This window comes from Leptopilina boulardi, unplaced genomic scaffold, assembly GCF_019393585.1.
Source record: "Leptopilina boulardi isolate dan_hultmark-lab unplaced genomic scaffold, ZJU_Lbou_2.1 LbouV2_120, whole genome shotgun sequence".
Classification (NCBI taxonomy): domain Eukaryota; kingdom Metazoa; phylum Arthropoda; class Insecta; order Hymenoptera; family Figitidae; genus Leptopilina; species Leptopilina boulardi.
Window position 1 is genome coordinate 178,283 of NW_026137664.1, and position 13,757 is coordinate 192,039.

At 28.1% G+C, this 13,757-nt stretch overlaps 2 protein-coding genes across 2 annotated transcripts; both read right to left on the minus strand.

Annotated features, from left to right (window-relative positions):
* Positions 1 to 657: 657 nt before the first annotated feature.
* LOC127284606 (uncharacterized) lies at positions 658 to 6,253 on the minus strand. The gene is made up of 3 exons (XM_051310133.1): positions 5,817 to 6,253; positions 3,994 to 4,215; positions 658 to 921 (listed from the first exon to the last, which is right to left on the minus strand). The coding sequence occupies exons 1-3, from the start codon at positions 6,162 to 6,164 to the stop codon at positions 658 to 660; spliced, it is 834 nt and encodes a 277-aa protein (XP_051166090.1). The 5' UTR covers positions 6,165 to 6,253.
* Positions 6,254 to 6,386: 133 nt separating this feature from the next.
* Positions 6,387 to 7,604, minus strand: LOC127284528 (uncharacterized). The gene has a single exon (XM_051310005.1). It carries the CDS (start codon positions 7,602 to 7,604, stop codon positions 6,387 to 6,389), a length of 1,218 nt encoding a protein of 405 aa, XP_051165962.1.
* Between the last annotated feature and the right edge of the window lie 6,153 nt (positions 7,605 to 13,757).

Here is a 13,757-nt window from a genome sequence, read left to right on the forward strand (position 1 = left end):
TCTCCTTCCTTTCTCCCAACTGCTCATACTCCTCACCCCCACTCCCTCTCCTTGTTTTATCATCCTCCAACATGTCTGTGCCAAACTACTCCCCTTTCCTTCGCTTAATTTTTTCTCCAGTCCCCACGCACGCTTTCTCTGCCTGACAACTAATTTTTCCCTCTCTAACTCCTCCCTCAGCATGTATCCTGGGCAACTCTTACTCACTCCCATTGTCCATCTAAGGTACCTCTCGTGCATTCTTTCAACTCTCAAAACCTCTTTCCAACCCCACACTTCCACACCATAACTCAGCACCGACCACACCAAAACATCAAACAGCCATACTCTCTTTCTCCAGTCATTCCCAAATCTCCTTTTTCCTATACCCCAGACCTGTCCCATTACCCTGCTCGCTCTCTCTATTCTCCTGCTAATGTTTAAATCATGCCTTCCATTATATTTAAACCAGTATCCTAAATAACAAAATTCATTCACCTCTTCCATTCTTACACCATTCAACATCCATACTTCCTCACCACCTCTTCTTTTGTTCCTAAATCTCATCACCTTCGTTTTCGCTACATTCACACTTAAATCTTTCTCTCTCACATAAAAAACCAAACTTTCAATTTTTATCAGTCCTTATAAATCAATTTGAAAAATAAAATGTCTAATTTAAAGTGAACAACATTTTTGACTTTTAAAGAATGTAAATATGAAATTGAATACCGGAAGGAAACGATACAAATTTCTGTATTGCCTCGACTTTTGAAACAATTTTGGCAAATTAATGAGCAGGTGAACACATTTGCCATTTTTGGTGACATCTTTAGGAAGTGTAATTTTGAGTGCTTTCAATATATTTGGAACTGCTTGAATCCAGTTGCCTTTGATGATTGGAACAGGTAAATCCACAAGTTTGGAAAGTTCCATCAGCAACTAAATAAAAAATTATAATGTATTGATTATTTTTTTTTGGAAATTTTAATCTTATTTTTAAATTTTTATTTAATTCAACAAGTTAAATTTAATATTCGAATTGAACTTATATGCTTTAGTTTTTAGCAAAAATAAAATAAATTAACTTCAAATATGTTGCAGTGTGTTATCTTATATTTTATTTTAAAATATTTTTTGAATATGATTTAGTAAAATGTACCAAATCAGGATTTCTCAAAGCCGGATACATTTTTAATACAGCGGACGCCGACATTTTATTAATATTTTTTTGGCGTAAATATCGTGTCTTGTCTAGGAGCGCTTCGAGTTTTCTCACATTGACAGATCGTTCAGTCGTTGATGCCACTTTTACCATCTCATTACATAACATATCATGATCTGAATGATCCTCTGTTTCTCTCTTTTTAGTTTTTTTATATGTTGCATGCTGTACTTCATTTTCTCTTTGAGCATCATCTTAATAGTGGGATTTCAAAAGGATAAATATTAGGAACAAAAAGAAAAGGATGTATATGAAACATTTCACGCCAAACCAACATATCAAAATTGACACTTTTAAATTGGCCCAAATTTGTTCACTTTGTTTTACTCCACGAAAAAGAGCTTCATTAATTTCTTTAAATTTTTTTATCCAGTCGTTTACGAGAATTATGAATTTTTCAAAATTTACGATTTTTAAGAAAACAATTTTTTTAATTGCTCATAATGAAGAAATTTATTTTCTTAATAGTGGTTTAAACATTTTTGGCATCTTTTGAGAAAATTAATAAGTTTTATCAAAAATATCATAATGTTACACAAAAAATTTATTTTCACGAGATCTCCAATCTTTGTTTGAAGAATTTTTAAAAAATTTCATATTTTATTAGATAAAAGCAAAAAACCTTAGAATTGTGGTATATTTCATAGTTCTCGCCATAAAAATCAAGTTTTCGGTCATTGTATGACTATGATTTTCATAATCAGGGCATAAAAATACGTAAGTATGCATAGTAAAATCATTTACCTAAAACGGTTAAATTTAAAGGCTTAAGGGGTTAGGGGTAGTCAGAGGCACGAAAAAATGAGAATTTTCAGTATTTTTTTTGCTATTAAATAATTTTATTTTACAAAAGTAGTAATATGGTATTATTAAACAATGTTTTGACTTGAAGTCACGAAAATTTAAAAAAAAAAAATTTTTATTTCCGAAGTTACAGCTGTTTGTGTTAACCCAGTTCCAAAAAAAGGTCCTTGCGGTGACAATCATAAGTCCTTGGAGATTAATCAGAAATCAATCGGATAAAAAAAATTAGTTTTATAAATAAATAATCCTGGGCCTGATCGAAGGATTTTTTTTTTTCAAAAATTAACAAAATGGCGGCCTCAGGAAATTTTTGTCTAGATTTTTGGGAAAAAATCAACAGTTAATTGGTCTTAAAAAATCGAAATTTTTCAAAAAAAAAAAAATCCTTCGATCAGGCCCGAGTTTATTATGTATTCTAAAAGCTGTATAAATTTCATTAAAATCGACTGAGCGGTTTTCGAGTTATAGTTGTCACCAGTTCAAAAAACATAGTTTTGAGAAAAACGCGTTTAGTTTCACACTAGATTTACGTACAAAAAAACGAATTATTAAATTACTTACACCGAGTCATCTATTCCTGGGCCATATTAATTTAGGTACTACTACATATACCCAAGTCTAAGTTCATCGATGACAATAGAACCCTAAAAGCCGATTTCTTGCAGCTGACACTAGCTGCAAGCGCTCCCGAGCGCTTTAAAAGGCCCGAGCTCTCTTTGTTATTTGTCGAATAACTTAAAAACGAATTATCGGATTAACTTGAAATTTTCAGAGATTATTTTTAAGATATTTTACTTAACGAAAATGCAAAAAAAAAAATTTGATATTTTGAAAATTCTGACTACCCCTAACCCCTTAAAATATGCGTAAAAATAAGGAGTTTTGTTTACAAATTATTTTAAAAAATTCGAAGGATACAAACAACTTTCAAAATAAGATTTTAAAATATAAATTATAAATTGATCCATTTCTGTAGAAGTTATGAGCAATAAAAAAAATGTTTTTCTTAAAAATTGTAAATATTTAAAAATTTATATCTCAAATGACTAGATAAAATTTTTTTTAAAAATCATGGAGCACTTTTTCGTGAAGTACAAAAAGGTAAAAAAATTAGAAACAATTTAAAAATGTTAATTTTGATGTTTTTTGGGGTCGAATACCTCATATTATTTGTGTGTATATTGACAGGTGTTACAAAAATTGACACAGTTTATTTTCGAGGCAAATATTCACACATTTATACGAATAAAATTACATTTCCCTTATTCATTACGAAAAAAACTGTTAAACTTGTCAAAGTGAAAAAAAAATTTTTTGAATTATTCGGAGTGAATATAAAAATCTACATTTTTGTTTCAACTATGAAATGATTTCGAATCTTAATGAAAAAAATAATTCGCTATAAAATCTGTCGATTTTAAGACAATTACTTTTATTTCTAGTCTTAGTTTAATTAATTAGATGGATATTTTATAACCTCTTTGTAAAATTTTAAAAAATGTTAAATAAAATCTTGTTTTACTTTCTTTAATGTAAACCTCATAAGGGTAACGGCTGTTACCGAAACGTCGTTTTATTAATTAAAAATAATAAAATATTAATTGTGGTGATGGGAAAAATGGCCTAAAAATTATTTATATTAGTTAAATTAATCCGAAAGAAAATAAGTTAACATAATTTATCATTTTTTAAATGTATACATTTTTTAATTAGAAAATTTACAAAAAAGTTGAAAATTTTAAAATTTGCCCTGACCATTTTTTCGCGCCTGTAATATCAAAAAATTATTTTTTCTAAAACTATAATCGGGTTATATTCCTTACAACACCTGTCGAACATATGATAATAAAATGGACTAAAGAAATATAGGAATAGGTAAATGAGTAAATGAATGTGCAGCTTGATAAATTGACAGATAGATAAGGAGATCTGGAAGTGAGTGGGTGCGTAAAAATTCTGTATAATTATAGTTCCAGTGTACTTACATGTTTACTTTGAAAACGTCCGTTCAATGTGGGGTACTTTTCCGTCAATAAGACGGCCATTCTGTCGAGCTCATGATCCTCTGTAATTCCCTTTTCGAACATTCTTAAACACACTGCTCTGGAAATTGTACTTATTTCGGTACTCTGCAGTTCAACTCCATTCTTTAACAATCTGTCAATACCATGTGCAAACGATTCAGGTATCAATGACTTCAAATCAATCTAAAAATACAATCATTACAAAATTTTTTACAATTTATTTAGATACAATTTTAATAAGCTTGAATTCAAAAATTTATAAATTCCATAAAGTAAGAAATACAAAATGTTATAAAGAAAAATGGTCACTTATTCAATATTGCAAACGTTAAAAATAAACAAAAAATGAAGAAACTTAATAGCTAAATAATTCTGTATAAAATTTATTAGAACTTAATTTTATTTTTTATATCATAAATTGCATTATTGGACATTTCAATTAAATGAATTATCAATCGAAGAACAAATCTGTCAGAAACGTTGCGAAGAAAATTTCCCCTTATATTTATTTTACTTTTTCCTGACACAAAAAAATTTACCTGACCCAATTTTTATTACGGATAACTAATTTAACAAAAATGTATTGTTATGCAGTGAAAAAAACACATTTCTAAATTTATTTTATTGATATTATACTTTGTAAAATTGTTGTAAAATTTATTTTTAATTTTAATAATTTTTTTGTTCTAGAAAAAATGTATCTGACCGATTTATTTCAAAATTGTATTTTTTTCACATAAATTGAAAAAAAATATCAAAAACTAAATTGGAATTGATTTTCAATGTGTTTTAATAAAACTTCACGATTTTGTGGACAAAAAAGTTTGTTCACCTCCTTCCAAGCACAGAGGTTTTAATGAATAAAAGAATAAATTTTAATAAAATCGATTTAAATAATTTTTTTCAAAAGTTGAAATTTTTAAAAAAAGCGGTCTACACCTTTTAATTTTATATTTTTCAACTAAACGGCCTAGAATTTGGTATTATGGTGTATATTTACGAGTTATTTTTGATAACCCAATTAAAATTTTTGATAAACAAAAAGAATGCAGTTTGATATTCTGGTAGATGTTATTGAGATATTTCTGATAAAGTTATAGCAACGCTAATTAAAAGTCATTTAAAAAATTTTTTTTAATTAAGATTTTTGAAATATTTTTTTAACTTTACAGTTTTGCCCACAACAGATGCATTTTGTTATTTTAGTAGATTGTTGCGACTTATTTTTCATTAAATAATAGTATCCTTAATTTTAAATTAAGGATACTATTATTTAAATTTTGTTCAAAAAATTTTGGTGCGCGTTATCTTTTTGATTTCATTCAATTTAAAAAATCTTCCGGACCCTGAGATTTTTATGTCTTTCCTGACTTGTGGCAACCCGGTGAGACTAAAATTCAAAATAAAATAAATTTGAGAAATTGCAAATTTGATCTAATAAGAGTTCAGCCAGATGAAAGTTAAGTCAATTAAGTGAATTAATAAATCCTGTGAGATTTGTACTTGGTATTTTGTAAATTATATTCAATAACAATTTAATCAAATATGAAAATTTTATCAAATAAAAATTGGGTCAAACGCAAATGCCGTCGAATAATTTTATTAGGTATATAAAAATCCCGTCTATTAAAAATTTAAACAATTCCAAAAATTAATATATGTTAAGTCATTCAAATAAAATTTATAGAATATACATATATAATTTGTTAAATTTTAAAAACAGACACGACTATGTGTTTTCAATCTCGAACTACCAGAAATAATTTAATTAAGACAATACTCACTGGCAAATTTTGTCGTGATTTTTGTGGCAGCAATGGTTTTTTAGACCCAGTTGTTTGTTTGACGTTTTCGTTTATGGTGGAAGTTGAAGGCGGTTCTTGTGACAGCAATGGTTTTTTAGACCTAGTTGTTGTTTGTTTGACGTTTTCGTTGCTTTTGGAAGGTAAAGGCGAATCTTGAACTTCTGCCGTTAGATTCATGTGCTTCGCTGGAGTATGTTCACAATAACTGCAGGTGCTTAATGGATGCGATGGCAGCCACTCGAATTCATAGCAATCACAATCTTCACACCTGCCTCTTTTTACTCCTCTCGAATCGTAATTTTTCTTCACCGTCTCTGCTTTTTCCATCGTAATTGTTTATACCTAAAAATGTAATTAATAATTAAAAACCAAGAAATTTACAGGCCAATGAATTCTTTATTTTTCTCATCAGATCTCATCAGAAAAGATTTCCTATAAAAATCTAGTAATTTAAAGCAAATATTAATTAATAGAATTAATCATTTTTAATGCAATGAAATATTTAAAAATTACCTTCCTATTCATTTTAATGTTTTGTTTTGTACTCATTTAATATAAAGGACCTAGGGCTTTTTTCATTATAATGAAGGTCTGTTCTCCTCGTCGGTGTGCATGAAATGCTTCGTATGAAAAAAGATCTTCGAATGAATGATTTTCAAAATCATTTAACATCTCTATTTCGTAGGCCATTACCGCTAAATTGAGTTCCAAAGTTTTTACTTTTTGACAAACAAAAATCGGTTCCTCATTTTGCCATATAATGCTTTGCACTGCTCTGAACTGTAGTAAATTTTCCGTATAGGAGACTGCAATGAAGCACTTTGATGCAGTGTATTGAACACCATTTATTTTTACCCAACTTGTTGTCGTAAGGAAATCTTCCTGAGGAAATAATCTTCTGAATGGTTGTCTTAGCAAATCAGTTTGCTTCAAAGGTCCTGTTTGTACTTCATTTTCAATAGGATCAGTCAGTATTGCGCTTTGATTTAACTGATGTTGTCGGTGAGCAAGAAACAATGCTAAATTTTTGAAAGTTCTATAGTCTTGCGATATTCTTTTAAAGAACTGCTGCTTGCCTTCCATTCTATTTGTCTTAAACTCATTTAGTGGTCCATGTTTGGCAATCTCTCTACAACGATGTTGCAAAAAATGTTGTTTAGGAGTAAGTGTATCATTATAGGTGATTTGAAAAGTTTCCAAATATTCCGCAATTATTAAATCCAAATATCCTAAAGATGAAGTTGGAATTTTGTCGGCATGCGAAATTAGAATAATTTCAAGAATCAATAGGTAATTTCTCATCGGTAACCATTCCATTTGAACTAAATCCATCACAATCAGCGGAAGCATGAACGTTAACTGCATCATCTGCGCAGCCGTTTGCTTAAATCCTGCACTTTTATCTAATAATTGTTCTCGAGTAATTTTTGATGGTTTTGCTGATTTTTCGGAGTAACCATAATCAAAATCTCTAATTCGATTATTTAACTCATCAACAGGAATCAATTCTAAATTTATGCACAGTTCTCTCAAAAATGCACGAATCGTCACAATGCAAATTCCTAAGGGATCATCGTGAGTAACATCTGGCGGACAGGATTCTGTGTATTCAAAACCGTTCAATTCATTAAGTATACATCTTTCTTTTATCCCGTACCGTGTCTTTAGTTCTTCCCTAGTTTCTTCATCAGGAGCATTTTCGATCTCATTGATTTGACGTTCGTGTTCTTCAGGTGTACGAATTAATTCTTCAACTTCTTTAGTCATAGTTCTGACTTGATGTCTGTTTGCCATATAATATGAACTGATTAGTTGCTGAGCTGTAATTTTGAAATTCAGCACCTAGTTGGATTCTTCGAGGCAGCACTAACCCAAAATGTTTTTTGAAATATTTATTTTGATTGTATATACTGTTAAGATTGTGGAGGGTATCAATGTTTTAAATAGCTTCATCAATATTTATGTAATCATTTAAGTCCAATTGTATTGATTCTTGAAGAATTGTAGAAACGTGATTCAAATAATATTCGACATAAGTAGCAATTAATTCCTGAACACTGCTTACAATTCCAGTAACATCATTGTTGGTAGCTCTTGTACAACCTCTTAAGTACAATATATATTTAGCAAGAGCATACTTCAAGGGATTTCTTGCCAAACCATCGTCATCATCATCATCATGAGGACCTGGATTCGGATCATTATCAGGATCGTTATCGCCATCATCGTCATCGCCATAGCCATCATCGTCATCACCACTGTAATCATCATCAACACCATCATCGTCAGAAGGATCTGGAACCGGATCAATGTCGGGATTATGAATGGACTCATAAGACGGATTATGATCATTATTGTTGCGCTGTGGGATCGAATCATCGTCAAGATCATTATCATCGCTGGAATTTGAAATCGGATGACTGTCAGGATTATCGCTGGGCTCAGAAGGAGGATCATCACCATTATCATTGTGCTGGGCAATCGAAATATTGTCGACACCGCCATAATTATCAATCGATTCAGAAAATGGAACATCGTCATTATTTGACTCAGAAATTACATCATTATCAGGATTAACATCACCATTGTCAATGAACTCGGGAATTGAATTATCATTCTCATTATTCACCTCAAACTCACGATTTATACCGCTATTATTAACCTCAACATTTGGAACATTAATACTGCAAGGATAACGAGGCAAGAGTGCTGTATGCTTTCGGCTGATGTGTGACCTAAGTGAACTCGGATTTTTGTAAACCGCCGTACAACCTCTGTATCTGCATTGAAGATCAGGTTGACTGGTGTGCATTTGAACCAAATGTTCAATTAAAAGTCTCATATCAGAAAAAATTATTTGGCAAAATTGACATGCAATATTATTCTCTTGCGCTTCATTTTCCATGATGATATATATTTCAGCTGAAATTAAAATTTTGTTCGAAAATGATTTGTGTACATTTTTGTGCTTTTCATGTCCTACTATAATTATAATTTGTATTATATTAAAATAAAATGATTCACATATGACAATATAACGATTATCAATTTTTAGCATGTAGTATTCAAATTTCCGCACACGAAGTGTACGTACGGAACCCTATTGTTTTTACTGCGCTGTCCATCTATCCAATTGTAAAAAAATTCCGACCGATTTATTTCAAATTTGGTAAGGACACGTATTTTTTTACACAGATTCTAAAAAAAATGTACAAAACATGATTGAAATTGATTTTGAAGGAGTTTGCAATGAAAATATATGATTTGATATTTTAGAGTATTTTTGCGAATTGTTTTAAATAAAATTATAGCAACCCGGATTAAAATTTGGAAAATTTTCTTAACACTTCCTAAATGAAATATTCTCATCGTTATAAGGATTCAAAGTTAAAAGTGCAAAAACACGAGAAAACGAGTTTAAAGTTCGAGGTTATCATTAACTCCCTTGCTATAATAAAAAATTTAAAATAAAATTCTTACGTGTTTATAATTTCTACAAAATTATTATAAACACATGATTCAACGCGGAACACGCTATACAGATTGTTTTCGATAAATACAAAAAAAAATTAAAATTCGAAACATTTTTAAAAATTGCAATTATCTCCTAAAATAAAACAGACAAAGTGGTCCCTTTTCATGTGGTCCCAAATATTTTTTCTACAAACCAGACGTTTTAAACACAAATGTGTTTGTCTGTTTTGTTTGTGGAACTCGATAGGTGTGGGTGCGAGTGTAATTCGCACTTTTCTGATTTTTTCGCTTTAAATATACATGATTATATCAGTCATGTGTAATTTTATTGGTAAAGTAGTGGTTTTTATATCTATACATTAAAAAGCGGTCAATAAAATCAGTAAAAATTTTTTTCCTGGAATAATTCACTGAGAAGAAACTATGATTGAAATAATTAATTTTTACACCCTGACAATTCAATGAGTATAAAAACTAATTGAAAAATAAAAACAAGAAATACGTTTTACATATTTTAAGTATTTTTAATTAATAAAACACCTATATAAATTCATGTAAATCGTCAGACAAATTTTTATAAAGTATCTGAATGAATATTTTTACACTTCATACTTTTACTGTAAACATAGGCATATAATGAATATTTTGAAAAATTAAATTTATTGACTTATATATACTTACAAAAATATTCAACAGCCAGAAACAACCCAGATAACAAAGGTCTCCGGCCCGCCCGGCACGCTGCGGCCGAGACACCGAGTGTAAGCTGTGACACTGCGATTTAACTAGCACTTGCTGGCGCACTTGTTGTAGATCAAGCGGGCTAGCAATGGGCTAGAGAATTCGCTTACACATTATCTAGACCGTGAGCTCGCTGAGAGCCAGCAAATGGCTAGATTTTATTAATCCCAATTTATTAATTAAATTATATGTACTTACAAATAAAATAAATATATAATAGGAAATAAAGTTAAAATAATAAAATTTCAATGTTCACATAAAAATGCATTAGTCAAAGAAATGTTTTGTATTTGTTCTAGAATTTTTATTATAAAAGAATTTTTTTCGTTATGAAACATACTATACAAAAATAATTATTGTTTAAAAAATTTTTTGCTTTTAATAATTTTTCAAATTGATTATTTATAAAATGTTAATATAAAATTATATTCCTTATGTCCCATCAAAAATTAAAAATTTGTTTTATATTTCACGTACATTTTTAAGTAGAAAACACCCAAGAAAAAATCTCACTGAATAAGAAATAGATTAATTATTAACAATAATTATTTATCTTTAAAATTTTATAATTATTATTAATATTAATAAGTACGCAAATTAGAGGTTTAAGGTTAAACGCTATAATTATGCACAATTTTAAAAAATAAAATTAATTATTATTTTATATTCAAATGTTATTGTATATAATTAAATAATTAATATTGCTATTAAATTTCTTTCTTATATTCAGTGGAATTTTTTTTCTCAACGGTTTTATACTTAGAAATGTATGTGAAATATAAAACATTTTTTAAATTTTTGATTGGACATAAAAAACAAATTTTTTTAGTAACATTTTATGAATATAATTTCAAAAATTATTAGAAATAAAAAAATGTTAAAACAAATATTATTTTTGTAAAGTACGTTTTAAGACCAAGAAATTTTTTTTGATTTTCAAATTGATCAACTGGGTTTTGAAATTTTTTTTATTTACGACTGCTAAAAAATTTAAATTGTTATAATAACTTTAATAAAAAAAAATTTTGGTTCAAAAATTTCAGAAATTTATTCTAATCGCAATAGGATTAAAAAAAGATTTGACGTTGATAATTAAAGTATTTTTTTAGGTTATATCCATATTTGAGAAATTTTGATCCAAGAAATATAAAAATTGAAATCAATATATATATATACATAAACATTTTATAAAAATTAAATTGGTAATCGTTCTCAGTTTACCGAATGTATTGTGCGTTAACCTTAGGAAGTGTGAATTGGAAAATATTGTGTGCTGACCCCAGATAACAAAATGCCTGCATAATTGCAGGCCGTGTGCCGGACCTCAGTCCGATTGATCGGACCAACGTGCCGGCACATAAGCAGCACAATGTACGCGCCATTGCTGGCGATATCGCCCGCCCGCGGTCCGATCCATTAAAGTACAGAAAATGTTTTTTACTAAAATAAAAATTGAAACTGCGTCTATGTAGATACGTTTAATGATTATTTAAACAATTTCAGTAAAAAAATTACACGTGCTGATTAACATTTTGAAAATGTGCTCTGGTAACTTTTTTTATCAGATAATCAACCATCTCATTAATTAAATAGCTAAAAAAATAGTGTTCAAAAATATTTCGTTAGTAAAAAATGAGCTGTTTTCGGAATTTAATCACGGAAATGCATATATTTAATTCAGTATGATTACTTACAATACTTAACTTAAAGTTAAATTATCTCACGCACGCAAGGGGAATCGAAACCGCGACCTAACGCAAACTAAACCTAATGCCTAACCAACTGATCTATCAACGCACTTGCTTTTATTTACAAGAATTCTGTCCTAAAAATGAACTATAAAATACTTTTATTTAAAATTATTGTTTTTCAAAATTTCATTTATTCAAATATTCTTCTTAGAATTAATTATTTTTATTATAAATAGATCAAACATTTTGAATATTATTATATAGATTGTAATAATTTTCAAGATATTCTATGATTATTTTTTGTGTTATTAAGAATATTCGTATAATCGCATGATTGTTAAATGCAATATATATTATATTCATTAAAATAATAAATTTTTCACTAATGATTAATTATATTTACGAATTCATCAAACTTAAGTAGCAAACAAGTTACAAAAGAAATTCTAAAATTATTCTTGTAAATTATATCGATGGCCGCTAAATGAAAACACGTTTTTCGCGAGTGCAGATAGAAAACACTTTATTAAGAAAAACAAATAGAAAACATCTTATTCAAAATGACAGTTGTTTGAAGGCTATGTTACAATTTTAATTAATGGTTATTTTTAAAGTATGAATGATACATTAAAATTTAAATTAATTTAAACGTTTACATTGTGTCAAACTAACATTGTATCCTTAAATTATTTTATTTAGACATTTGATATTGGCTTAAAATAAAAACATAGAAAAGTTAAGAAAATTAGGTTACAAAATTTTCAGATGAGTTTTCTATTTTTTTTTTGTAAATAAGGGTGTTTTTTGTTTGCTCTCGCGAATAACGTGTTTTCATTTAGGAGCCATCGATATAAATTCTCAATGTAACATTAATAATTAAATCTACCTTTATTTTATTAATTCATTAATTTATTTCTTTGTTAAAGTAAGACAAAATAAATATTTCGAAGTCAAACTTATTAGCTTTATTAAAAGTTTTAATAGTTTTTTTTAAATTTATTCCATCCAATTTTCAATTTATTATTCAATTAATTCAATTCGTTTCATGAATTTTTATTTGTTTAATATTTAGTACAATTTTTAAAAAACTTTTCAGTTAATCGTTTAATTTTTTTAAGGATTTTCTTTTTTTCCCACACATCACATTATATTTCATAAACATTTCATTGAAAGATTTGAAATATTTCAATGCAAGGTTCATGAAATGTTGATGAAAACAGGAAAATGTCCGCCTATAAGAAATATTGCCGTGAAATTTTGCTGAAATATTACACATTAAGACTCCTGCAATATTACAAATGAAGACTCTGCAATATTCAAAAAATATTTCAAAGTTAGAAACTTTTCTAAAATATGAAATCAATCGTTATTTTCTAACATGTTCAACACCTTAGGATCCTTAGCATCATTTAAGTTGGAATTTTTCTATAATATATTTTAATGAAATATTTCAGCAAAATTACACGGCAATATTACTTATAGGCGGACATTTCCCTAATTTCAGCAATATTTCAAGGACTTTACATTGGAATATTTCAAAATTTCAATGAAATATTTCAGAAATATTTAGAAAATATCATGTGCTGTGTGTGTTTATACGTTATTTTCTCATTTTGTTGTTAAGTTCTTTTATAATTTTTTATCATTCTTTGCTCATTTAATAAATTTTATAGTTTTTCATAATTTTTTCATTTCTTAGAAATGTTGTCCCTTCTCTAAACTGAATAACTTTTTCCTTATATTATTCTTTTTTAAGATTCTAGTCGGTTTTTTTTGCATTTTTTCCTGTATTTTTACAAATTTCCCAATCGTTCCTATATTTCAGTAGTTTTTCGTTCTGTTATAACATTTTCTTTAATTTTTAAAAAATATTTATGTAAATCATTTCAATTTTTTTTAATTTTCAGATTCTTTTTATATTCGTTTATAAATTCTTCTATTTTCTTACAACATTTTATTTTATACAATTTTTAACATTTCATAATTTTTTTAAAATTTAAAGCTGTTTAGTTTT